At 38.9% G+C, this 27,568-nt stretch overlaps 1 protein-coding gene across 1 annotated transcript in view; it reads left to right on the top strand.

Moving 5' to 3' along the window:
- Window positions 1-27,568, top strand: part of VAPB (VAMP associated protein B and C) — a 40,515-nt gene that overhangs the window by 3,501 nt on the left and 9,446 nt on the right. Inside the window, exons 2-5 of the mRNA XM_068416126.1 lie at window positions 13,056-13,208; window positions 21,528-21,631; window positions 23,879-23,959; window positions 25,548-25,724. Coding sequence (XP_068272227.1) covers window positions 13,056-13,208; window positions 21,528-21,631; window positions 23,879-23,959; window positions 25,548-25,724 — 515 coding nt within the window. The remainder of the gene's footprint in view (window positions 1-13,055; window positions 13,209-21,527; window positions 21,632-23,878; window positions 23,960-25,547; window positions 25,725-27,568) is intronic.

The raw sequence follows: 27,568 nt of genomic DNA, 5'->3' as shown, positions 1-27,568 counted from the left end.
CCCATCTGGAATGGGGATAATTTGTTTAATGTCAGCAAGTAAAATTTTATTAGAACATAACCTCAGAAAAGTTCTAAAATAAGTTTTTAGGTGTTTGAAATGCTTCTGCTTTCTTTGCAGATGCAGAGTGTCAGGGAACTGGTGATTAGTAGGGGACGTGCACAAAACCAGAGGTGGCTGAGGTACATTTCAGCAATGTTTTTAGAGGTTTGCTACAGGTTAGGCTGGACTTATGACTCAGCACTCTGTTGCAGTGCTCCCCAAGTGGCAAACAGCAGTATTGCCAAATGCAGGATTAATTCCTTGCAAAACTGTGTGAGTTGCTGCCAATTGGAAATGCTGTTTCCTGTCCCCAGTGTGTGATTTTGCACCTGCACGTAGGCAGTATGTCACTGTGTGACTTTGCTTTCTGCAAAGGGCACAACAATAAACCAGAATAGCCAATACTCTCCAGTCCTAATAGTAGTGATTCAGACCTGGCCTGAGGCCTAGCAGTGTTGTTTCCAAGCTATCACCTGTCACTGGCTCAAGTGAATCCCCTGGGTGCATCAGAGCTGCAGTCCCAAGGTGTGGCCTCTGCCCCTATGGATGTGCTCAGACCAACAGTGTATCTGCAGCGCTGCGAGTCAGGTATTTAGTATTTAGCCACAGTCCCGCACAGCTTGTGTAACCTGCATTGCCGTGGTTAGGTGGCCACTACTCCCAAATGAGATAGTCTGAGCTCCTTCAGGTAAGCCTGTGTAAAGTATGGCCAGATCTGTGCGTTGCAGTGTAGGTGAGCAAAACCTCCCGTGTCTGACGTGAATATCCAGTTCTTACCAGACACCAGGCTAAGGCTCTACAATCCAACAGTTCAGTAACGTTTGGGACATAAGATTAGTCTTTACTGAGCCTGCAGTTGTAAGGTTTTAGAAGAGAGGTTAACGACTTAATTGGACATTGCGACTAAACTGTATATTACATCTCCATCCCTGTCGTGATCTGTGTGGGATGATTGAAGCACTCCTGCACTGAAGGTATTCAGAGAGGTATGACTTTGTGCTGTTCAGTTCTGTATTGGATAATAGCGATTTCTAGACACTGCCCCTGGAACAGGCTTTGTTTAAGAATGTAAAATACTGAGAGTTTTGTGATCGTTGCCTGTTTTGTATAGTTATTATGCATATTTTAAGCTGAAAATTTACGTGCTGTTTTTCTTATGGCTCTCCTGGTATTCACAGCATAATGCTAGTCAGTACTAGGATTTCTTTACTCTTTGAAGGCTGCTGTGTCAATGGTTATCTACTTTTCTGCTGGAAAATGTACCAATGCGTGCTTCCCTTTGTCTAGCCTGATTCCTGGTAAAATCATTGTTAGATCAAATACAAGTAAACTTTCACATCTCTCTGCATATTTGTATGTGATTATCAAGTTATACACTTAAAAAGAGGACATAGTATTTAAATAACAGGCAGGCTTCCTAAATCTAAGCAAATCTAAGTGTGTAGACCAACTATCCAACAAAATTAGTCATTTTCTGGTGACACTTAAATATTTGCAGTTCATGTTGTGCTCGCTATTTTTGCAACTTAGCTAAAATCAATAGCTTACTCTAACTATGAAGTGTTTGTTGTAGTTTTACAGACTTGCTGCGTCTCACTGAATTGTTCTAATTTCACATGCACTGTTAGTTTTATAATTAATTCATCACTTTGCATAGACTTTTAACTTCAAAAGAGCAGTGTTTGGAGGAAAAGAACTGGAGAGAAAAGCAAGATAGTGATGCATTGTGAGTGTCTCATGACACGTCTCATTTTTTGAAAGGTGGAATAAGTTGAAGATAGTGTTTCTGTTGAGCTTCCTTAATCTGCTGGTGTCCTGTACACTAGAGACAGGACACTAACAGCTCCACTGGGAAAGTGGGGAGGAATTGTACATTTGGGGGCTAACAGAAATTTGAAACTTTGAATAGGATGGTTAGAGAGCCAAATAACAATTATTTGAGATGTGTGAAGCAGTCAAGGAGGTTTAGCTGCATTTTCTGTTAAATTTAATTAATGTATTTAGGTCTCCCAAGAGTATTCCCAGAAATCTCACAATCTGCTTGAAGGCTTTGGCCAATGTGGTTTATGGGTTAAGGGCTTTTAAATAATTTTGTACTGCCTAGATTTTTAAGAATTGCAGTTGAAGTAACAAGTATTAATGGGATCAAATTATTACTATTTCAAGGAAGGTCCTAATGCAGTGATAAAATCAGCACGAGCAACTGCTATGCGGCAGTTACTTCTCTTAGTTTTGTGGGATTTTGTGGTTTTAATATGACCAGTTGCTTGCCTTTATTGTAAGGGATGGGACACGTACAGTCATAATTTCCCTTTCATCGGGAATCTTGTGTTTGTGTACCAATTTTCAGCTCACTTTGAGCTATGGAACCATTGCAGTGATACGTGAAAAAGTTTGTCAAGTTTGTTATTTAAAGCTCATCAGGGTGGCAGACTGCCAGTCTGATCTGGTTGATGGGATGCGTCCTCTGTTCATCCCTTCAGAAAATATATCTGACAAATTATTTTGAAAATATGTACTTAAGGTAAGGGATGGCTTTCTTAAGTCCTAGGAGCATGGCTATCATGTCAAAGACACAGGTAAGGTATCATAGTGGGTGCAGGTTCACACAGATGTTTAGCAGTAAATTGTATTTACCAGCTGCTACCCTGCATGCCATGTGCAATGTCTTACCACCTGTGAAAGAGGAATATGGAGTAGAAATTTGCACAGGAGTTTCTGATAGTTTCTTCTCATTGGGAATGTTATTTTTTTCCCCATTTCACAGGTTTTATAAATGAAAAACTTATCAGTAGTTATGCAATGCTTTCTTTCTTTTAAAACAGGTTAGCTACCTTTGAGTACAAGGCTGAATTTTGTTTAATTGCACTCTAATTTGGAATTAGGATTGTAAAACCTTTAAATAGATTGTCAGATCTGTTTTGAAACTGAACTGGAAAAAAGGCATCATCACCATAGTGAATGATCCAGCTGTATGAGCTCAGGTCAGCTTACATCTATGAACAAATACCCAGTTTTAAAAGAAGCTTAATTTGTTGTACACACCCAGCTCTGGAAGGTGTTCATAGAATCGTTTTGGTTGGAAAGGACCTTTAAGATTTTGAATCAAATGAGCAACTTCTACATATGTTACAATGCAATTTTTGTAGAAAACTGGGTGACTTGAGCATTTGTCTTGTTTCTTGCTTTTCGAACGCCTCTAAACATAGCTTTCTGCCTCGCTGCAGACAACGCAGGAATCAAATGACCCTTGCTAATTCTGCCCACATCTTGCAGTCACACTCATTTTCTACTATCTTGTTACCATATTGGTTTTATGTTTGTTCCCTGCAGGGAACAACTAATAACTACTGAATGCGTTTCATCGTTGGTACAATAACAGCCTTTTTACTTTTTCTGTCAGTGTAGTTGGTTGGCTTGGGAAGCTTTATTGATGATGTTTGCAACAGTTTTGTGTTTGGTAGCAGCTGTTGTTTCAGACTTAAATTTCATCTTTGTATTTGTAGGGAATGTGATGTTTATCATCATGCTGCTGCAAGCAGTTGGGTTTTTTTTCCCTCGAAGTACATCCTCACTGATTTAAGTGAGAATCTGGTTAGGTCAGGAACTCTTTCCCAGTTAGACCTCTCTCTCCTCTCTGAATGAGGGACTCTGACACTGGTGTGACAGTTCCTACCACAAGTAACACTGAAGCCTCCTTTCATTGTATTGCTGTGTGATGACCAGAGGCGGAAAGGAAGTCTATTTTACATACCTATATGAATATTTAAGTACCTTTATCTATACTAGGGGCCAGACTCATGCTAAGTCCTTTACTCTGGTGTTTGACCCAATATTTATTCAATATATAAATCCTTTCATACCTGTTTTATAGACTGAGGTGTCTGTAGAGGCATATAGGATATTTTCTGATATGTCTGGGATGTTGTTGAATTTAAAAACTTGGCCTGCTAGGCAGCCTTTCATAAAGAGGGATTTGTGCCATCACTCTGAACAGCTGTCACTGTCTTGCCGTCATTGAAAATGTATGCAAAGTGAATCACCATTCCCATGTTTAATTCAGTGCAGGATTAAAATGCACGTGGATTGAAGTGATTGAGTGTTTACACTAGCAAGACAATCCAGACTGAGAGTTAACTGAGTCTATCCTTTCTGTATTATAACTGTTCTGGAAATTGCTTACTTCAACTGTAATTCTTGTGGCCTCAAAAACATTTGTACAAATTGGGTACTGCTGCTGCCTGCAGTACTTTATCCCACATTATTATAAATACTTTATGAAAATAATCTCTTTACTAAACTACTTTAGTGTCTAGTTCTCTGAGCTGTAAATGATGTCCCTCGTATCATGGTGCTATGGATTAAAGATTTTATCGTTCTAAATTTAATCCTGTTTTCTTGGTTGGTTTCCACAAGGGGTGGAAAAAATAGAGAAGGTGGAGGTTTGCCTGGTGATCCAGTTACTTATAATGCAGATTATAAAATCGTGTAGGTGTGGGGCTCACTATGGAGCCAAATCTTACGTTTTTGCAAACGATTTTAAAGACCTTATTCAAGTTAGTTGTGCTTGTAGAAGGCATGTCAAATCACTATGTAATTCTTTAAGAAAACAAAAAAAAAAGCACTTTTTTGTTTTTCCCATGACTGCTCCTTTTCATCTAACCACTCACTTCATCCTTACTGCTGCTTCCAGTGTTTCTCACAAGCAGGAGTTCAGCCTTCCCATATGCAGTTTCATGTTTGGACTGCCACTGTTGCCTGTTTATATTTGCAACTGCTGCTTCTTGTGATATGTGAATTAACAATATATTTTGCATCTTCTCAAAAATTTTGCATGCATAATTTCCTCTCACTTGCAGTGTCTCCTCTTCTGGCCTTCCTACATTTTTGCCAGACTAAGAGCAAAGGTGAAACAGCAGTAAGATTTCCCCCCATCCCTTTTTTTTTTCTTTTTTTTTTGCATAGCTGTTTTTACAGGATGCTTACTGGTGTCATACAGGGGTGCAGATAATGCTTACAGGAGTTTAGATTTGGAGAATGCAACTTCACATTTGTATCTTCTTGTATGCCAGACAGTATAAGCTGTCAAGTGGTTTTTTGCCCTTTGATTCTGAAAGCACAGTTAATAGTCTAGTTTTCAAGTGGCTCTCCAGAAAAGTATCTTGCTAAATTTGGGATTCCTTCCTTATTAGTAGCTATAATTAGTTTCTTAGTGCATTTTTTTTTTTCTAACTTGCTAGAAAAGCAGCTACTCATTGTGCATCCCAAAATCTCTAATTTTGCTTATTTCTGTTGGTATTTGCCATTTAGGCATAGTTTGCACTTAAAATATTTACTCAGTTGCTATTTCAGTTAACACATCAGATTTGTCTATTTGAAGAGTATATATGAGCATAAAGTTAGAGTCGTTAAGTTGCTCGTTCCCTACCATTTTAATGTGCATCTGAAATGGAAATTAGTAATTAAATTAGATCGGGAAAAATTACTTCCCAAGAAGTACACAAAAAGTGTAGTTTGGGATGGGGATTAAAATCACAATGCTTCTTCCAGGGAGATACTTTATATTGACTTCAGTCTTTAGCACTGTTTTTGCCAGGGAAGCTTGCACATCAGGCCATCATCATGCTACTCTACACTCTCCCCTCCTGCATCCCCACTTCTCCCTGGGGCCTTGTGCTTTGTTTCAGGATCCTTTCAGTACCCACCCAGCAACCCCCGTGAGTGAGGCTTCCAGCTATGTAGAGTAAGTAGGTGTCTTTAAATAGGTCTTGCTATGTCATGCTTATTGAAAGAGATGTAGCTACTATTCCACTATCAAAAGAGTATGACACTATTTTCTGAGTTGTTTTCATACCTGGAGAGAGTTGGTGCATGTGATATTTGTGAGTGGAATGAACAAAGTAATAAGATATCTTTGTCATTCGGGTCTAAAAGGATATGAAAGCACCGTTGAAAGAGAGATATGCTTCTAAAAGCTATCAGACTCTGCCATCAGTCGCTTGTTTATGCAATTGTGTGGAGAAAACTGCTTTAAGTTTAGGTTGTAGAGGAAATGTTTCATGTTGTGTGATTTTGTTGCTGAAGATTGCTGTGAGTAATGTTTGGGTGTAATAAAACTCTGAAGAGATCAGTTGGAAAAAAACAAATGACACTGGTACAAAAATTATTTGAAGGGCATATTCTTCCATTTCTCTTGATCAGCTTACGTGTGGCCTCACAGTTCTTAAACTGTGAAGTCAAACTGTTAATGATCCTCTGGTGAATAAAAGATGACAAAAATGACATACTAGTAGATACCCTGAAAAAATAGTCTTCAGTCTCGTATTTGTTTTTTCTCATTTTTCCCACTAAGCAGGAGGCATGCTCTGGCAAAAATAGTTTGTGCCAAAATAGGCCAGAGAAGGACACTGATTAATCCATCCAAGTGCAATAATTTACTGATGCCTTGCTCCAACTTTGGCATCTGGATCATGTAATTTTGTTGGTTTTCTACATCACCTTTTTTTTTCTCTTAGATCATTTTATTGATTACATATTTTTTTTAAAAAAAAATACGCCACTGCGTCAGTTATTGCATGGGGAGTGATTTGGATGGCACTTCCATTTTTGTAATGGGTTTTTGACACAGCAGAAGTGGAAATGACCACTTTCCTCCCATCACTTTGCTTCAAGGGCTCTTTCGGGTGAGGATAGTCATGGTGAGAGTAAAGAACTTGATTCTGGGGGGGTGGGGTTTTCTAGCTACTTCCATTTAAAATCAGAGCTAGACTGAAACGTTTATGAGTGGTTTATAGAAGGAATAAGAGAGGCCTAAGTTTCTCTTAACGATAGTTACCAAATTTGGGGTTGTTGGGTCCTCTGAGTGAGTTACTTGTGAAGTCAGATGTTTATGCAACACAGGCACTTCTTGTTTCTCATTTTTTGACTTCTTTGATTTCAAAAGTTGCAGATGCTCGCTTAATTATGAATGTCTCCAGAGCCAGATGATGATGATGATTAAAACTTGGCATACAGTGCTTCTTAAAACACTAATCTTCACAAGATTCTCTGTAATTAGAGAAGTATTCTCCTGACTTCACAGAGAGGAAAACTGTAAGAGTCCAAACCTGCTTCTGTTTTGGAGTTGTTATCTACTCTTAAGGCTCTTAATAGCAGAAGATCAAGCCCTGAAGTGATTTGTCTAAAGACAAGTAAGATGGTGGGAGAGTTTGATTGGATCTTGGGCGTTCTTGATTCACAGGCACCTGGCTGATAGCTGAGGATGTCTTGCTTGACATTTCAGCTTTTTTCATTTTAGTGTTTGTCTTCAAAGGTCATCCACTTATATATAACTTTAGAAAGAAGTGTACAGTGAGTCAAGTTCTACACCTGTTATTGAGCCCTCTTGCTCATCGCTAGTGTTTTTATTTTGACTATCACTCTATTGCTGATAGACACCCCCAAAAATAAAATGGGAGAAATTGTGGAAATAAAATTAAATCACCTGGTACTGTCAGAGGCATAGTAAAGGAACCGAGAAACAAATCAGATATGATGATAAGAAAAGTTATAAGTAGAAAGGCTAAAATATTCAGATGGAGTGACGACTGAGTTGTGGTTGTTTTGTCGGTGGTGCTAATACACTCTTGCTTAGGACTGTGCAGTAGGTTTGTAGATGCTAGAGCAGAGCGAGGTGCATCCCCAGTTTGAGGGGCTGACCGAGCTGGTGGGGAGACACTTAACGCCGTGGGAGCAGGAGCCAGCGTGGTGTGTGTGATGGGGAAGGGAGCCTGAAGTAATCACGTTCAACCTCCACCCTCTCCACTCAGACATGCAGGGTCAATGTGGCTCTTTTACTGGGTGAGTTATTGCTCCGTGTAGACATCTACTAGTCAGGACACATCAATGTGTGGGATTTGGGCTCTTGAGAATAGCCACAAAACAATTTAAGTTTCCCCTTTAGTGCTTTCCACCATCTCCCTTATTAAAGATTCCTTGGTTACCTTCCTATGGCTGGTTAATATGTCAAGTGATGAATGACTTTCATCTGACACATTGATGGGATTAAACCGTGGTGAAATATGTCCTTCCCCTCCTATTGTTGCATTCTGCTGCTTTCCACAAAGGAAGTACGAGAAGGGTTGTCTCACTAGAAGCTCTGCCTGTATTTCTGCCTGTTTCCAGTTACCTTGCTTCTGGATACGTGTCCATGGTGCTGAGTTGGAGTCACAAAAATTGTTTAGGGAAAGATGATGAAAGTGCACATAAAATATTCTGGGAATAACATGGGCAGCTTGATGAGAATTTATTCTTAGTCTTGTTAATCAATGATTGCCAGTTTAACGTGACTCGACTACAATTGTATCGAGTGCTACTGCAGTGCTTTTGCTCTGAAAAGCACCAGTTCAGTAAATTCGTTTAGGGGATGCGTGGCTTTAAGCAGATCAGAATTCACATTAGATTTAAGCATAGAAAAATTAGGCATGTGCCTTAATTACTTTCAACAGCTATGCCAGCTCTACAAGGAGAAGTGTGAGGTGCTGGCTTTACCCTACTAAATGTGAGACCTTATTGCCTTAATTCGGCAGAATGCTGCGCAGAAAGATGCAGTTTCCCTGATGCCAGTGTCTGAGTATTGCTTGATCTGGCTGAAAACTGATTCTCCTTTTTCTCTTCCCCACTGCCCCCTCCCTCACTTCGTGTCTTATAAGTGGATTAATTTTCAGCCCGAGCAGCTCCTGGCTCAGCTCTCGGTGCAGCCAGATGAGCACTGTGCAGCGAGCACAAGCAGTTGGTGGAGATGAGAGGTCAGGCCACCTCCCCTTTCAGCAGGGAGACAGACTGATGCAGGAATAAAGCAACCCTGGGACTGCAGCCCAGCTAAGGTGTGTAGCTAATTACAAAGATGTAGTAGTGTTTACACATACAGATCTGCAGAGGACTCTGCCTGTTTGGTTTGAACGTTCCTGCCCAAGCCTGTGCCATCAAAGCTTTACCTCTGCCCATACTTGCGCTAACTTCTTTCACGTGCCAGACAGAGCTACAGCAGTGTTCCTGCTGCACTGAAAGTACACGTGTAGGAGCGTTGTTTATTTGCCATGCTAAAGCGGGGAATTCTGGTTAAGGTGAGAATAATCGTGTTAAGATTCGGTACAGATGATGTAGCTGTGTAACACGGTTACTGAGAGGAGCGAGTGGCAGGAAACTTAACAGCAAGTACTGTGCTGATCAAAAAGTTGTCAGCCTGGATTTGCTGGTACAATTATGGGCAATTTTTATTGCAATGAGAGTTATTTAAAATTGAAATAGAGTTGACATCATGTTCTTTTGACCTAATTCTCAGGCTTTTGTATTATTACTAAAATGATCTGGGATATTACAATACAGTACACTGCAGAATGGCACTCTTAGGAAAGATTGATACAGCACTGGTGTTTGAATAGGAAATGGAGCGTGGCAAATTCTGAGATAATGTTGTGGCCTTCAAATGTGATGGGTTGTATGCATAACTCCTGGGTGGAAAGCCACAGCTGTAGTTTGAAACTAACCTGGCTGAAAAGTGACCCTATGAAAAACCATGGTACCTCTTACTGTTTGTTGTTGCATGAGTACATGAGGTGATGTTTTCTTTAAGTAGTACTGCTAGTTTGTGTATCACTAGATGCCCAGTTTGCATTAAGACAAGTTGACTTCATTCTGACTGGCAGGAAAAAGTCATTGAGCCCTTGTGGAATATTCCAAACTTTCACCACCAAATTTAATTTACTACATTCTTCCTTCTGAACAGCTTGCTCCTGTGACAACCCCATGTCAGATGATGCCTGTACAGACCCTGAGTTTCCCATAACTTTGTCCTTGGGATGACACCAGTGGCATTTTTCTCATGATCTTTAAAAACATGGGAGAAAAATAGTTCCTTTTTTTTTTTAAAGAAGTGTGAATTGTCAGTTGGAAAGCACCCTGCCTTAATATAAGTTGCACTTATCTAGAAATATTAAGAGCAATCAAAAATACATTATTTTGTTTTGAACATTCTGAAATAAAGGTTGTGGTTTTTAGGAGTGCAGCTTCTGTTTGGGTGCACAGTAAGAATCGGTCTTCACTGCAGAGTCAACTTCTTGCTTTTAACCCAAGTGCCATCCAGATGCACCAACGTGACTGACTGTAATTGTGCTTACAGCCCACCTTAGGGGTATGGGCGTTATCCAGGTGTTGCATAGACTTGTATAAATAATCCATTCACTTGCAGTGAGGACAAAGGCTTTGGAAAGAATTGTAGAGCGTTTTATCTTACTGTATCTGTGGGTATGATTCCAGAAGTCCTAATGCCTTGCATTGAAAAATGAAGCTTCAGGGTAGATGTGAGTCTCATACGACTGTTAATACCCAAGCCAGCCTTACCTGCAGTGTGCAAATCCAGACGTTAGAAAGCAAAGGTGTATCTCCAGTACAGAATTAGCTTGTGTTTATCCTGGGATCAGTTCCCCCACACACCCCAACCTCCCTCAGAAGTGTCTAACCTAGGTTGTAGTAGTCTAACAACAAGCTGTCGAGGTTTCATTTCAGCCTGAGTTGGCAGTCCATGGGCCTTGCTCTTAAAAGGCAGGCCAGCCAAGCTGATAATATTTCACTGCCATGCCCTGATTACCCTCGGGTAATACTCAGTTGTCTATTTCTATTTTTACGCACATCAAAACACCTATAATGGCACTCTAATCCTGCATTTGTTTGCTCTGTTTTGATTTGCTACAGTATTTTAACAGCAATGCCATAAGGAGTATGCTGGCACACAAGTTTGCTGAAAGCAGACGTCAGCCTCCTAGTACAGTTGTGCTGGCTGATCTGTAAAACCTGTAATTTGGGGAAAATGTATCTAAAGAAACTGTTTAAAGTTTAGTGGACAGAAAAGAGGAAATGTCAAGCAGACAAGAAGAAATGAATTTGGTCTGCTGAAAATTTTGCTGCCAAATATTTTGGTATGATTTATGTTCGCAATAAGTAACTCCATTTGGAAATGGTTTTACACACAGAATTGTTGTCGTATTACTATTACAAACAGCAGCCCTATGCTGGGGCGCACAAATCCCGCATGCGTTCATGGGTCAGCCAAGTAAAAACATGGGTTTTCCCACAGGAAATCTGTCCCAGCATGCAGACCAGTAAAGCACTATTAAGGATGCAGCTGCACATCCTTCATGGGGCTTCGTACAGACGACCCTCCCTCTGTGCTGGAATAGCTCAAGCCGTAATTTTTTAGTAAAGGCACATCCTTAATGCTTAGGCATCAAGTAATTTCTTATGAAATGTTAGATTTCTCCCAGTTAGAGCTGTCTTCAAGATCTCCTACTATCTTTACACACCTAAATGTTTGCTGGATTTTTCTGATAGTGTGGCATCTTTAACTTCTTCAACAACTCATGGCTGCTTCTGCCCAGTTATTTTCCTTTACACTGAAAGTCTCTCTCTGCATGCAGAACACAGAGAAAACTTGACAGCTGGGTTTAATTCTCTTTCACATCTCAGCATTTCACCAGGCACAGGTTTAGTGAAATCTTTGTCATGGGATATGAAAATTTTATTGCTTCAATTTTTTTGCTAGCAGGTTCCATTGTAACTGCAAAGCTGGCTTGTTCAGCGTGCAGGCGGAAATGGTGCTACATTGTTGTCTGGTTGGGGTTTTGTGTGTGTGATTGGTTTGGGCTTTTTCCCCCTTCTAGTTACTTAAAACAAATTGGATCAAGGATGAAGGTTGCAGGACTGTAATACTTTTACAGCTGTATTAAATGTCATCTTAGGAGACAAATGTGTGTGATAAATTTGTAGAAAAGGAAGCAAATCATTTTAAGCCAACCATGCTGCAGGAGGAGGATGGTGGAATGTTGCCTGTTAGTATTTTTATTATTATCATCATCATCATCATTCACCCTTTTTAAATTGTAGGGCTGTCATTTCTGCAAGGAAATGTTCAATGCTTTTTGTGACCAATTTCCTTTTGCTTCTGAGGATAGCTGAGGATACTTATTCAGGCACCAAATTAATTGCTTTTATGCAGAAGACGGTTGATCAAAGTGTGGTTATATTTCTTTCAATTTTACTACTTTACCCTCTGAGCAAGCACTGCAGTTGCGTGCTACCTGTCTGATTTATCAGTGTCTTGTAGAAAATCAGTAACTAGCCTTTCCTCTAACCTAAGGGCTTTGGGCAGTTTCGACTAGGTCGTGAGCCTGTGAGAAATTGATTTGCCTGCACTTGGTGTTGCAGAATTTGACAATGGTTTGATTCTGGCTTTGCTAATATAGAAATCTTTGCCACTGCACTCAGTGCCCCAAGAATTTTCCTGTTTCTACATGGTTATTTCCTGTCTTGGGTGAGATGGGCTATTTTTCGCAGATTTCTTCTGATTTATCATTTCTAGTAGCCAAGAGAGTTACTTGAGGGAAAAAAAAAAAAGACTTGTTAGGAAAAGAGTGTGCACACTGAATGCTTATTTTGCTGGTTATGGTACAGCATTTTGAATACCTGGTGGAATCCTCCTTCTGTGGAGTACAGCTTGCATATGCAGATGAATCTGTAGTAGCCAGTTCGTTATCATTCCCTTTGTAGTTAAATAGAGGAGTACGGTACAGTACGTTATCATCTATAGCATAGGTATATATGGTACCTCTCTGTAAGCCTGGGTTTGCTGAGATTCGGTAGTTAGACTGGAGTAACTGTGACACAGCAGAGAATTTGGCATCGTTTGAATGCCATGTTGTTGTGTTGGCACCATGTATAAATGATTTCACCCTTTTTGTTTTGCTATTAATGATCTACTTCAGCTGTTGCGCTGTGTTGGAGCATGCTGCACATCAGAGCGCTCAGAGGCCTCACTGCATCCTCAGCTTTGTGTGCACGCTTATCTGTGCATGCCATAGATGGAAATTGAACATCTAATTGCTTTGTAAGATTTGTGAATAGAGATTTAGAGCCTGCTTAGCCGCTGCTTGAGAGTACTTTCTGTATGATTTCAAGTCTGCTTTTGCTTTCCTCCTCAGGTCCTTTCACAGATGTTGTCACTACAAACCTGAAACTCGGCAATCCTACAGACAGAAATGTGTGCTTCAAAGTTAAGACCACAGCACCACGTAGATACTGTGTAAGGCCTAACAGTGGAATTATCGATGCAGGAACATCAATTAATGTTTCTGGTAAGTCATTCAAGCAGTTTTTTGGTGACTGAAAATAGCTTCTTCTAAACAATTATTTATTGGAACACTTTTCAATCTGAAAGTATTCTGTGGAAAGTTTGTAAAAGCAGGAGGTTGTGATTTAATGGAGAAACAGCCATTTCTTATATCTTTACTTCCCTTATTCCTGGTCTAGCAGTAATAGATTTGTTTTTACATCTTGGAGTGGGGGGAATACATAACTGATATATATAGTTCAATAACAGTCTTAGCCAGCCTATCCAAATCAGCCCTGCCCTCCCTGTGGGATTATTTTTGTATGGTTATTTTTTTTGCCAGCTTAACTTCCTGAACCAGCTCACCCCAGGGTCAAACAAGTGCTTGGATGGGCAGGTCGAGGTGAGAGTAAACCTGGGTGGACTGCAGCCACACCGGTTTAGACTGATGTAGGCTATTGCCGAACTGCCTAATATAACCAGTAATGAAAACATTTACTTTCCAACCGTGCTTGTTTTGTGTTCCCTGAAGATGCAATGTGCTTTGGTGTTAGAAAAGTCCAGTGACTAAATCTTTGCTGTTCCATAGGAAAAGTTAGTGATTTTCTCTGAGTAGTTCTTGACTTGCCTAAGTTGGGTAATGGAAAAGCAAAGAAGTGGTTTACTTTGAAAGCATGAAGAGTTGAGTGTTTTCCATAAACAGAATGTCTGTGTATTAATTTGCTGATGATACATGCTTGAAAGCAGTATATTTGCTCAATCACTTCTCTAATTCGTGTTTTTAATAAAGAATTATATCAAAGCATGTAGTACTGGCATACTGCATGAATAAAGTCTGACTTTTTGGTTAAGAAAATTATTTCTATAAACATGCAGATTTGTTTTACTATTTTCAATAAATTTTAATATTGGCATGATAAGAAAAATTACTTACTGATAGATTATACAGTATGCCATTAGTCTCTTACCAGACTTTTCTAGCCTGGAATAAAAAATCTTGGGAGCTGAAACTACTGCTTTTTACTTGAAAAAAAAACCCCATAAAAATCAAGACTTCAGTTTTTTCCTTAATAAAATGTAAAATATTTAAACATCTCACCCTTGGAGAGCTTGCTTCAACAAAATAAAAATTGATCCCCAAAATGCTTTGCACTGTAACATTAAGAGACTGTAATCCTGTAAGCCTTCTTGTGCATGCCTACATTTGCACACTCGCTGATCTGTTGTCTTTGGGATTTCTGTTGTGTCAAATTGAGCGTGCATATGATGGCAGAATTGTGCCTTTCTCGCAGTTAATCTCTGGGCAATGTCACAGTGAGGAGATAACCAGTGCAGTGCGGTAGCTAAAGGTGGGGCAGGGAAAGCACTTCCGCTTCAGGAGAAGGCTAGCATGTATCCAGTAAGGTCTGAAATGGCTAATGTGTAAACGAAAAAGCTCTCTAGCGAGAAATAGAGATTTTTAAAACTCAGGACAATTCCCAAGTAAAGCCATCTGTCATCTATACTGGCTGCAGACAAGCATATTAAATGCATAGAAATCAATGAAGTGATAAAGAAAATTAGCGTAGTTTCTAGCTACAAATTATCTTCGTGCTATAAAGATGTGGATTCTTTTCATCTTTCAGATGAACTTTCAAAATTAAAAGCCCACTTCCTTTGCTGGCACGTACCATGCTTTTTTCTTGTCATCTTGATATCAACATTGTTTTCTTAAACTTCTGCTTACAACCACCCTTTGCTCTGCCTTGAGCAGAATATAGTATAGGCGAGTGTTGTGTGAACCATCTTATGTTATGCTACCAGCATGCCTACATCTTACTTGCTTTTCCAGCCTGACTCTTCCCAGCAGCATACCAGATAGAATATGGATCTAGTCCAAGACTTGATTTGAAGTATCCCATTATGAGAGATTGCTGTGCTAACCCTAAGCTACGCTTTGCTCTTGCTTTACATAGCTTTGAAAAATTGCCCTTTTCTGATAACTTTATTTATAGTGATTTATGATTCAGCTAGTTTTGCAAATGGCCGTAGTGTATTTAACCACAAGCTCACATTTGTGTTCTACGTATTTTCATGCTGGTAATAACTTAGTAATAATAAATAATGATCCGAAATTGCCAGTTCTTACATTAACATTATATTTTAAAATGCAAGTAGTATACATTTGTTGTTCTTTAGGTAATATATTAAGGTTAATTTATAGGTAGATATGTTACAGAATTCTGGGGTTATAAATGTTAATTCTTTATTTACTAAAACAATCTAAACTGAAGCTGTCTTTGTTGTGTGCTGTGGTTGAATTTCTCTTTAATAGAGCTGTATATATGGCCCTCCTGGTAGCTCCTTTAAACCATGCATGGGACCTGATTTTGGACTTAAAGATGGCAGTGTCTTTGGTTCTGATTAGCAGAAGGGATCTTTTGAATAGGGGGGATCAAAGAGGGGCCTTTCATTAACTTACAGAACAGAATAGGTTTTGAATTCACAGAAAGGGTGGAGATGTGTTCAACCTTTGCTTTGGAGTAATGTTACTGAGGAACAGAGGGTTGATTTTGGAGTTAATGAAGTGAAAAATAAATAGAATTTGCTTCTTTGCCTCTGAATCAGTTGTTTTTCAGTCATGTAATTCAAGTCTTGCACAGGGCATAAAAATAGGACTTGAATTCCTCCGAACCTAGTGAAAATACTACTGATGAGAAATTAGTAGAATATAGTTAATTCAGTAATAACTTCCAAACACTTAAACTAATTGGGCTGTATTTACTATATGCAATCTGTCCTCTTGAGAATTGCTGACTGGCTTTAACACAGCCGCTTGGTAGCACTGCATCGGTACTGCACCTTGGCTCTCCAAAAAATCAGTGCCTAAGTATAGTGGCATGAAGCTCGGGAACAATTTATAAGTTTCTCAGAATTTTACTGACTGAAGCTGAGTTTGGGGCAGCCTTATCTTTCTCAGGCTGTAGTAACCAGATGCCTTTCTTAAACTGCTGTGAAACAGTCTGTACTATTTTGATGTGAGTGTATGAGAAGATGTTCTGCCCTAAGATAGAGGCAGCAATCAGAACATTGTTACACTTTATTTCATACTAGTATGATGGCTCATTTAAAACATATAAAATGCTAGAAAAGTGAAGCTTGCTTTATTCTCGTGGAGTGTCAAATACTATCTTCTTATGCCATATCACAGCTTTTCCTAAAGATCTGCATTTAAGGCCCTGTCAGCATGTGCTGCTTGCTGCGATGGCAGGTTTGTAGCCCGTGTTTTCACCTGTTACATAATGGCATGTAATTTTAACAGCTGAGTTTATGTAACTGTCGGGAAGTGTATGTGTGCACTGTCATCTGATTTCATTGCATTTGGTCTGAAATACTTTGAAAAGAAGGGTATTTGCACACATTCCATTTTTGTTAAACATGTCTTATTTCAACAAAGATATCTGATTTTGTGGCTTCTGAGAGGTTGAAATCTAAATAAAAGGCATGAATGGATTACGAAGGAGAAGTGAAAAAATATAAGCAGGTGCTGATGAGTCTGCAGATAGGTGTATAGTGGGGGGAGAGGAAGTACAGATGGTGCCATCTGTGCACGGTGTCCTGCTGAAGAGAGCAGTCTACACATGCTTCCTGAAAATGGGGAGAAGCTGACCTTATCCTTAGGTTGCTACCAGATATCCCTGGGGGGGGAGATTTTTAGTCCTTTGTAAACTTGCCTGACTTTGAAAAGGCAGTTTGCATGGCCTTCAGGAGGGTGCTTCTGCAGCTGCTGTTCTCTTTGGTCACAGTGGGTCTGCCCCTTCTGCTAAGACACCGATCATGTCCCGGATCATGTCCCGTCCACTGCTGCAGTCCCTGACTCTACAGAGGCAGCGTCGCTGCTACACGCTGTTCCCTCAGGCATCCCAGGACTACATAGCAACTGCCAAGTTCTGGGTTGGTTTTGTCCAGTTGCTTTAGAAGAATCTATCTTGATCTTCACAGATTCAACATTTTTTAGTATTACTGAAACATTTACAGAAAGAACTATGTAAACATGGTACAAATGTGAAGTGGTGCATTGGATTCTGCCCGTTCCTGTAGATGTGAGTGTCCTTTGCTCACCTCTAGCAGAGCTGATCAAATTGCACAATGATCTCGAGGCTTGCCCCTGTAGCTGGTTGGGGTATTTTATGCAAAGGTGACATAAGTGTGGTAGATGTGATCTACCCTGACCATAAAGAATTTCATGCAGTGCCATTTGGGAAAACTATCAATAAAGCTAGAAGAGAAAAATAGATACACAGACTGTTGAATGGGCTGCTTAAAGAGTAAACAGTAATGTGGTGGATGGAAATGCAATAGCAGGAAGTTACTAGTGACATTTCTTGAGAATGATTCTTGGTACTAATCTTGTTTAATGCTTTTATAAGCAATTCTGGCACAAAAAGAGTACATAAAAAACCCCGATGATAATGTAAAGTTGGGAGGTTGAAGATATGCAGCAGAACTGGGCGTCCTTGAAGGCTACAGTAAGAGAAACAGAGGATGAGTTTAATCAGAAAAACTGCAAAATCACATACTTGGAGAATAAAATACTTGGACTATAGTTACAAGCTTGTTAAACGAAGGGGCTGGATAGGGTGACCAAGATGCTGACATAATGTGGCTGTGAATTAGACAAATGTAGCATGGACAAACAGGCTGGATAATGGAAGAGATAAGAGGGTATAAATGTCCAAGGCACTAGTGACATTTCCTGGATGTATAATTAGAGTAGCTCATATAGAGGAGTTCGAGCCAGAACAGGTGCAGAGAATGAATGGGGAGCCTGGCCTGGAGAGGACCCACCAAGTCTGGCTTATTTAGTTTACCAGAAGGCCAAGAGTTACTGTGATTGATGTCTTAGAGTGCACCAGAAGTAAATGACTCTTCCCCTTCTTTGCTATTTAAGCATAAGGGCAGTCAGTATTGGTCCAGGACCAAGTAAACAGGCCATTAATAAATTTAGATGGAAACTAGAGGAAGGTTGCTGACTAGCTGAGCAGGGAGACTTTTCTGTTCCTTGGTCTTGGAATGGAGTGCTAGATCCTATCAGGTGTTACGGGCAGAGTTTTACGTCCTTCAGTGTTCCTTGCTTCACATTTCCTCTGTTCCTTGAGAAAGCAGGTTTACTGTAGGAAAACCAGAAGAGTTCAATGCTTCTGACATTGTTATTAACTTTGCCAGTAAACTGTTCTAGGAGAAAGGAAAGAGCATGTTGGGTGGTCACCGGCTCTCCTTTGCTATCTACAGCAGGCCTTGTGTAAAATGGCGGGGGGGAGGGCGGCGTGTAGCAGGAATGTGTGAGAAAATTCGTATCCATTTCTTTGGAAACATTTCAGAACAGAATGTACATAAGGTCGGTCCTTCGTGTTTGAATTTTGAGAGAGGTAAGTGGGCTAACATGCAACTTGCGTTACTCCTCATTCCATTGATCTCTCATTGACTTCGCATTTTTTGCTTGTGGTAGAATACTTCTGGTGCTTTAGCTGTAGGGTGATCAGTTTAGAAAGTGGTTGAAATACATACCTCTGCCTAATGGATGGTGGTGCTGGTAAACTTGAAGATCATGTTAATCATTGTCTCCGTTTAGCAGTTGTTCTCTCACCCAATGTCCCTTCTGTGCCTGAGGAAGGGAATTGGGAAGAGGAGGGAGACTCGTGGGTTAAATTTAAACAGATTTAATAAAATAAAGAAGCAAATATCAATGGTAATACAAACCACACAAAATCATACTTAGCCCACAGAGTTGTGGTGAGTCGCTACAGGGATAGCAATTGTTGAGAAGGAGAAAAGGGGAGGCGAGAAGAGAACAGAGCAAAAAGAGCCCCCCCCCCATCCCCACCAGCTTTCCCATTTATAGTGAACCTGACGCTAATGCTATAGAGTACACCTGTGGGCAAGCCTGGGTCAGCTGCCCTGGATTTAACTGCTAATGGCCTTGATTGTCCATGGCTGGACACAGACTGAAACAAAATCTAACAGAAACTTGATTCTATAAATTTTATCCCCATGAAACCAGGAAAATCATTTTGTTTCTTAGAACTCTGGATTCTGGTGAAAGCTGGTCAGAAACTTTTGACCAGATGAGATGACTGATTTGGTAAGGCATTTTGTAGGAACACGTGCTTTTCACATAGTTCTTGCATAAAGTATGGAATTTCCAGTCAAAACAAAGGAGCCACATTCACAGTAGCAAATTCTCCAGCAATTAGGGCAGTTACATGGAACTGATCTTTCACAGAAACCCCCAATAGTATGTGAATAAATGTTGAAATGGTTTGGTTTCCTCTTGAATGAAGTACATGTTTTTTGAGCTTTCCATCTGGCTTAGAAGACATTTGCTGAATAATTTGTGTCAATGTGGCTTTCATGTATTGATCTAAAAATACAAGTGCTAACAACGTTTGTACTGTCAAGCCCTCTCTAGCTGCTTGCTCTTATGATTCAGTGAAGGGAATTCAAAGCAGCGATCGTTTGGCATTTGAGAGTGGCTTCAGCACTATCACTTGGGAAATAATGGTTTTCAAATGAGCTTATGGTTGCACTCAGCAAAACAAACTAATAAAATTGCAGATCTGGAGAAGCTCCATAAACAGTGGATAGTTTTGACTACCCAGTTGGATCTTACACATGATGTAGATTTGAAATAAGTTTGGTGTCTACTACAGGGGAGAAAAAATTACACTACTGCTTTTCAGTGATGTATTATGCAAAGTTGAAATATATGTGCTTTCACAGTGTGGTCACTTCTGTTTGGAAAAATAGTTTTAAAAGTAGGCTGTTAATTTGCAAACATTTATTTTGGACTAGTACTTGATAACTGCAAGGTGAATTAAAAATGTATAATAATTTTTAAAGCACCTCATCTGAGAGAATGTACTGTCTTCTTTTCCAGCTTTAAAAGGTATGTGGTTGTTGATAGGCGCAGATTGTGTGCATAATAGAGATGGCACAGCCATAACATATTCTGCTCATTGAAGAAGGCAAATCGGTTTGACTTGCTTTTGTTTGCAATAAATGGGATCTTTGGATATTGCTTTTATACAACAAACCCCTGCAATTAATATATATTAATTTGGGCACATAACGTTAACAGCACTAGTACTTGAAAGTAATCCTAATTCTTGAACTGCTTCTCTTCTTAGTGATTGAATTGGGGGACTGAAGTAGCCTCATGGGTCGTAAAATGTGAATTTCTAAACCTTACACCCTTTTTTATGTTAACAGTAATTGCAGTATATGCAAGCTTTGTTTTAAATTTGAGGGGGTGGTAACTTCTTGCAATATCTAATAACACATTTGTGTAAACAGCTTTGCTTATTTTCACATACGTTCTGTCTCTTGTTGAAGCCAAACCCGTGTTAATGTCACAGTAGCTGAATATCCAGGTGTCATTTGCAAAATGTAGGGGTTCTAAGTGACTATTGTAATTAAAGAATATTCCATGTAAATGAAATACATAACTCTTCCTCTTCAGGTAACCTTAACATGTTAGTTCTTTACCCCAAAAGACATGGAAATTCCTAATATTAAATAAAAAAAAAAAAAAAGCACACACTCCCCCTGCCCCAAACCTGCCATTCCTTGCTCTCTGCCCCCTGAACACAGTCATTTTCTGCATAAGTAAATTGTGGAATGTTGTGATTTTTGAATAGAGAAATACATTTCTTGTATACCTTTCAGAGGTGAAGTTTATATAGCATTTAACCATAAACTTCCAGCTATAAATTGGTAACAAACTTTCAGCAACCTATTTTTGGAAGAGAAATACTTGTGCTTGATAAAACAGATACCGTGAGGCTCTTAAACTTTGTAGAGGAAATTTCCATCCTGAGACTTGAACCTCAAGGTTTAAAATGTTTGACTTTGCCTCTGTAGCTTTTCTCAGGAACCATCAGCAGTACTGTGTGTACAACTAATCAAAATGCCAGCTTGTTACTTCTGCCCCAAGGATGAAGGGAGAAAAAAAGATGTTTTCTTTGAGAATTTTTCCCTCTGTCCCAGAAGATATGTAAATTACCATATTTACTGTAAATTACTATTATTATCTTGCTGTATTTGTGTACAGAATATTGTACAGTGATCAGCGTTTCCAAAATTCTTGGACAAAAATCTAGACAGACTGAAGAAGTCTGTTTCTCTTATCTTCTTTCAAAATTTTGTTTAGCAGTGAGGTTCCTCAGCTGCTACTTCAGTCATAACTGACATACAACGTGAAACCATTTTAATGTTCATATTTCTTAAATCTAGGAACTATATCATCAGTGCATGACTGTGCATCAGAGCAATGTTAACATAATGTGTTTTGGGGTTTTTCTTGCAGTGATGCTACAGCCTTTTGACTATGACCCTAATGAGAAAAGTAAACACAAGTTCATGGTTCAGTCTATGTTTGCTCCAGCTGATACTTCAGATATGGAAGCAGTAGTAAGTATTGAAATTAATTAAAATGGATTTCTTTCTGATGGTATAATTTTATAAGACCTTTTACTGCCTTGCTTTAGGGCTGTTGTCAAACCACACTAGAATGATCCTTGAAAGCTTTGCCAGATTTCCATCTCTGTGCATGGCAAGGTGTTTTCTGTTTATTTCGAGCACCAGGAATCTTGCACTGAAAGACACAGTTGGTGTCTGGTTGCTTCTTTAGGACGCTGCTGTCAGTAATGGCATACCAAGCCGTGAAGCAAATATTAAGTAGTTGTAATTTTTTTCAATATATCATTTTTTAGAAAGACCAACTTGAACTATATATTCTAAGAACATATGGAATATATTCTAAGTCTGTGACATCTTTTATAATGCCTCTGCTCTCAGTCTTGAGTCTTCCCTTGAGCAGCTCCTTTTCCCAGCAAGAACCAGGAGGATGATTTACAAGTATTGTATTTTTCTTTCTCTCTACCTGTGTCTGTTGTGGCTTAGGTAAATGAAAGATTTTTGTCCTGTGGGTTACAAATTAGAGTAACAGAAGCATGTAGGTGCTGAACAAAGAAGGACAAAAGATGTAGAAATAAGATGTCAGGCTACATTAAGACAACTTGGAAAGGAACAAACCAATATGTCAACTGGTGGCTTTCCTGTAACAGCAAGATTTGCTACTGCAAGAAGGCACAAGGAAGCCTTCTCTAATTGAGCTTTTGTTAGCCTGAGAGAATACTCAGTAGCTATTTGGGACATAATAAAAAAGAAAAAAAGGTCATTACTCTTGAAGTGTGAGGCTTGTGTGTGTTTGTATGCATGCGTATTATGTAAAAAAAAAAAGCCAACCCCAAAAAACCTTAGAGTGCATATCATGGCTTTTTCCAGTAGTCTTTACAATATGCATCTTCTGAATAGCTTTTAAAGCTGCAGCGCTCTGCAGGGTTAAGAATTTCCCTTCTGAAAGAGATTTGTGGAACTATATTTGTTTAATGGCCTCAAAATAAGATCCAGTGGGAGAAACAGCAATAGTAATAAAATGTCTGCATCACTAGAAAGATAAGTCAGTTGCCTTTCTTTCTAACTCTTAAATTTTTATGAGTTACTTTGTACCATGAAAAATGTTATTCTGCTAGCAAAGAATGTTTTTTAGGACCTGGATGGCCCTTTCAGTTTTCCAGAGCTCTCAGACCAATACCATTTCTTTTCCTATAACACTTGATCAGTTCTCAGTTTTGTTACCACTTTCCAAATCTCTTCCTATTCTGGATAAACAGGTGAGAGAAATTACTGAAGTACTATAAAGCTTTCAACACTTCACAGGCAGCCAAGGAGCTCGAAATAGAATTCTGACTTCAGCCACAGAAGAGCTGAAGTACGATTCAGCTATTTAGGATGAGTCAAATACTTCAGGTTGCGCAGGGGTTAGCCATAATTTGACACCTACTTTTGCAATATGCTTGAGATATCCATGTTACCAGAAGTGTGGTCAAAAAGTGAAGAGAAGCATGTGAGAACTCCAGGACATAAATGTGTACGGTTCTTGCTGTATATCAATACTATGAATCAGTCTTTTCAGTTCATGGTTACAGCTGGTACTGAGCAAAGATTTAGAACTGTTAATCCTTATTAAAAATATTGCAAGGAAACTTCTTTATGGTAGACTCCCTAGTTGAAGGGGAGATGAGAGGGGAAGCTATGCCTTTCTATATGTAGCACATCTGTCATTGTTTAGACATTGATGCTGAAAAATAAGGAGGTGGAAAACAAGGAGAGGGAAGAACAGTCCTGTAGTTCATACTAATCATGAAGAAAACCTCATGTGAAATTTGAAGACCTTGAATAGGAACTCTGGTGAACAGACTTCAGAACTAACATTGTTACTGATTTAGGTTTTTATTATCTTTCCCTTCCTTTGAATGCACCCCTCCCTTTTTTTTTTTTTAATCAGGACCATAGCTCCCCCTGTCTATGCTAATTACTCTTACACAATTCCCAGTTCTCCTGTAAATCACCTGTGTAAATTTCAGACCATTTAGAATTATTTCCTTCATAGTATCTGGTCTTTCTTTACAGTACTGCTCAGTTATGTATTTAGTTTCATTTTTCATCATGTATGTGGTTAATAGTAACATGATAAACATCTGTGGGGGTTTTTATGACAAAGATGATGCGATTTGTTCACATAATACACTGTATTTTCCATCTGCCTTATTATATTAGTATGTTTAATATTCAATTAATATTAAATTATTCCAGTGGAAAGAAGCAAAACCGGAAGAACTCATGGATTCAAAACTTAGATGTGTGTTTGAGCTACCAGCGGAAAATGATAAGCCTGTGAGTATTTTCAGATGCATATTGAGTGTTTTAACTTAATACCACAGTAAATAGTGTAAAATGGCATGTTTATATAGACAGCTATATAAGAAAAGAAAGAACCTTCTGTTTCACTGCCTGGATGGCATCACCCTTTGAAAACACAATATAAATTATTTAAAATCCTAGTGATGCTTAATGTAACTAGCAGCTAATATGAACAATAAGTGCAGCACAAACACAAAGAAATCTTTTGAGTTGATCTGATTTCATTTAGTGAAAGATCATAGGATAAAGAGTATTTCAAAAAATTTTGAAAGGTGCTGATTGATGGTCATAAAGCTCAGAGTTTATACTGAAGCAGTTACAACCGTCAGCAATATAAATTTGCCTGTCCAACACTCCCCTTTGCTTCCTTGATTCAACACTGATTGTTAGCAGGTAAATTGCTAGAAAGCTAGTAAGGAAGACACAAATGCAGTTAGGGATTATATTGCAATTAGCAGCTATAATATTGTAGGATCCTTTTTTTGTTAGGGTAATGAACACATTAATTTCTAATGGCAGTACTTAGTGTCAAGTGTAGAACTGATAATGGATTGAATAAACTGAAAAATGTTTCCTAGTATGCAGGTACAGAAGGCACAATTATTCTTCCTTGCGCTGGACAGCTTGTAATTACAATTAGGTTTTGCTACAATGTCGCTATTGTAGTCTCACTGTGTCTGCTCTATCTGCTCCAGAGAGTGAACATTTGCTCTAAAAGTAGGTGCTTTTGTTTTAGGCCAGGGTACTTTCTGTGTTTCCAGTTTAGAGGTGTGATGAGAGGAAGGAAAAAATCTGAACTAAATGAAACTTAGCAGCTGTTCTGTTTAGTCATCATTTTTTCCTTAATCCCTAAAATTCATTAGGGCAAAACAAAGCACAAGTAGTAACAAATCCTATTACTTTATTCATATAAATAAAATCTTCATGTTAAGACTTTGGTGGTAGTTTGGGTGGGGAGAGAGTGGTTTGGTTTTTATGAGAGCCAGGCCCTTTGCATTCTAAAGTGCAGAACATGGAGAGTATCCAAAGGCAGGAAAGGGCGGAGGGTTTGGAGGTCTGCAGCTTGTTTCCTAACTTGGGTTGCAAGTTCCTCCATCACAGAAACACAGAAGGAAGGAGAGGTGATAGCCAGCTGTGGGGAGTGAAGAGAGAGGGGACTCAGCAGAGCAGGTGGGTAGATCCTAGTGATACCCTAGTACCTGGAGTAGCTGCTTGTGTTGTGCTTGGGGAGGGGAAAGTGAGTAGAGCACTCATACTCCATAAGCGAACTGTGAGCAAATTCATATTGTGGGGCATGGTCTAAGGATATTTCCTTTTCTGTATATGCAGGGACTGAAAAGTCGAGGTCGTTCTGTCTGCACTTATTGCTGCTGATCTGGTCTTTTCTGTGAAACAGAAAGGGGAAGTAAAGGTTACAGGAAGAAAAATGTTGTTTATTTCTTTTGATACAGGCACATTTCAGGTGTGCACAGACAATTTTCCCTGATTCTCCTCCTAAGTATCAGGTGTGTGGTGTGATGTTAATAACTAACCAAAAACCACTCTTATCCTTTTTTAACAGCATGACGTAGAAATAAATAAAATTGTATCCACATCCGCAACAAAGACAGATTCCTCTGTAATGTCTAAATCAATAAGCTCTTCTTTGGATGACACTGAAGTTAAGAAAGTAATGGAAGACTATAAGAGGCTCCAAGTAGAAGTTCAGAGGTTACGGGAGGAGAATAAACAGTTTAAGGTAAATATACTTTTCTTTTTTTTCAGGTTTACCCCTTTCCTGAAAAAGAAGCTTCTGACTTAAAGGATTGGTTACCTGACCTTGGCACAATATTTTAATATTGTCTATAAATTGAAAGATAATTTAGGTTTCTCTCTATAAACTGAGAAAAAGTGTTGAAATCAATGCTTCCTTTGAAAGGAAGCATGTACAAGTCATGCAGTCAGAGAAACTGATTGGATAGCAACCCAAAGTAATGAATTCCCTCTCTTTTTTTTTTCTTTTCCCACCTAATTTTCTCAGTCTGAATTAAGCATTCAGTGTTGGATTTGGCCCTGTTCTCTCAAACTGATGGGAGCTTGAGGGCAGTGTTGTGCAAATACTGAGTTGTACCTATAATATGCAGTTGAAATGACCAAAGACAGATTAATAGGAAATACGCTTCCTGTCATATCCAGCACATCGCTGTGAAATCAAGTAATTGAGAAGCCTTTATCACCATGCTGAAACACACTTCTTACAGTAGTTTCATTTGTTATAAATGTCTAGTTTCATAGATAACAGGACCAATGAAAATTTGGAATTTGTGCCTGTTGGAGCCCAGTGAAAGGAACTCTGTTCTGTCAGCTTTGCTGCTTGGCTGGCTGATGCATGAAGAAATTCTTTAAACATTTGTAAATCAGTTTTGTTCTGCACATAGAAATAATGTATGTATATAGCTGAGACACGACCTTAACTTCTCCTTGCGTTCTTGTTTTCCCAGCATCTCACAGTACTATAAGTACTATATGATTTTATTTTATTTTTTTTGCAAATCAGTCTTGAATAAACACTACAGGAGATATGTAGAATTGAGCTGATGTCTTACAGTAATGTCTTAAAACAGTGAGCTGTTTGTTCCCTTTGTGGAGTGTGAGAAACATCTGTAAAACATCAGAAAACAATGTTAAATTACTGCCAGCCACCAGGTGCTGTCAGGGTCAGGCTAGAGTCACTGTCAAAAGGAAGTTAAAATATTTAAAATTGAAATGTGTTGTTTCTAGCAGTAAAATTACTATATAGTTAAACAACATTTCATTGTTTACAAAAGTCAGTTGTCCCCCTCCAGACTTAGAGCAGTAGTGAGGTATCAGGTAGTCTGTGACTTCTGATGAATAAATAATTTTTTTTTTTAAATTTTTTGCTCCAGAACATTAGGTGCCCCTTTAAATTCAAAAGTGAGAAACACTGACATACCCTAAGCCTTTTGAATTTCACTTATCTTACAATTTTTAAGGCTGCAGTAACTTTTATTGCAGCTTTATTTCTTGAGTATTTTTTTATGTATAGACTGGAGGCTTTTGCTTCACTATCTTATACTTTTGCACTATAATACTGTATCACATTAAAAAAGTCTAACACTGTTGCTTCGGCTGTATACAAGTTCAGTCACAAAAGGCTCACTTTACCATCTCCTGAAGTGCTCTGTGTGTGGAATGGAGTGTGCTAACTCACAGCTGTGCTGCACAACAGTTTAGATCAAGACATGGGGAACATCGTCTCCATGTGAAGTGATAATATCTGGTGTTATGATGTTGTGTTATTTGTTGACTCATCTTTAAATCAAGAGAGCTGTCAAACTCATACCAAGAAAATATCCTAATTATTGCCATTAGTTTCATGTCAAAATGTCAGCATTAATATGATGGGGGAAATAGATTTCCCTTCAAATGCTGGTAAAATTTGCTTGTGACATCTAACTAGGGGAATGATGACTATAATTGCCTTAAAAGGTTGTGAAAAACATGCACCATCTTAGTTATACTGAAAAGCATTTTCCCCAACAGCGGTATATTTGCTTACAGAGCAAGAAAAGCCATCGTTGT

Source organism: Nyctibius grandis, chromosome 19, assembly GCF_013368605.1.
Source record: "Nyctibius grandis isolate bNycGra1 chromosome 19, bNycGra1.pri, whole genome shotgun sequence".
Classification (NCBI taxonomy): domain Eukaryota; kingdom Metazoa; phylum Chordata; class Aves; order Nyctibiiformes; family Nyctibiidae; genus Nyctibius; species Nyctibius grandis.
The sequence above is the reverse complement of the archived record's forward strand: the minus strand, read 5'-3'. Positions and strand labels throughout refer to the sequence as shown.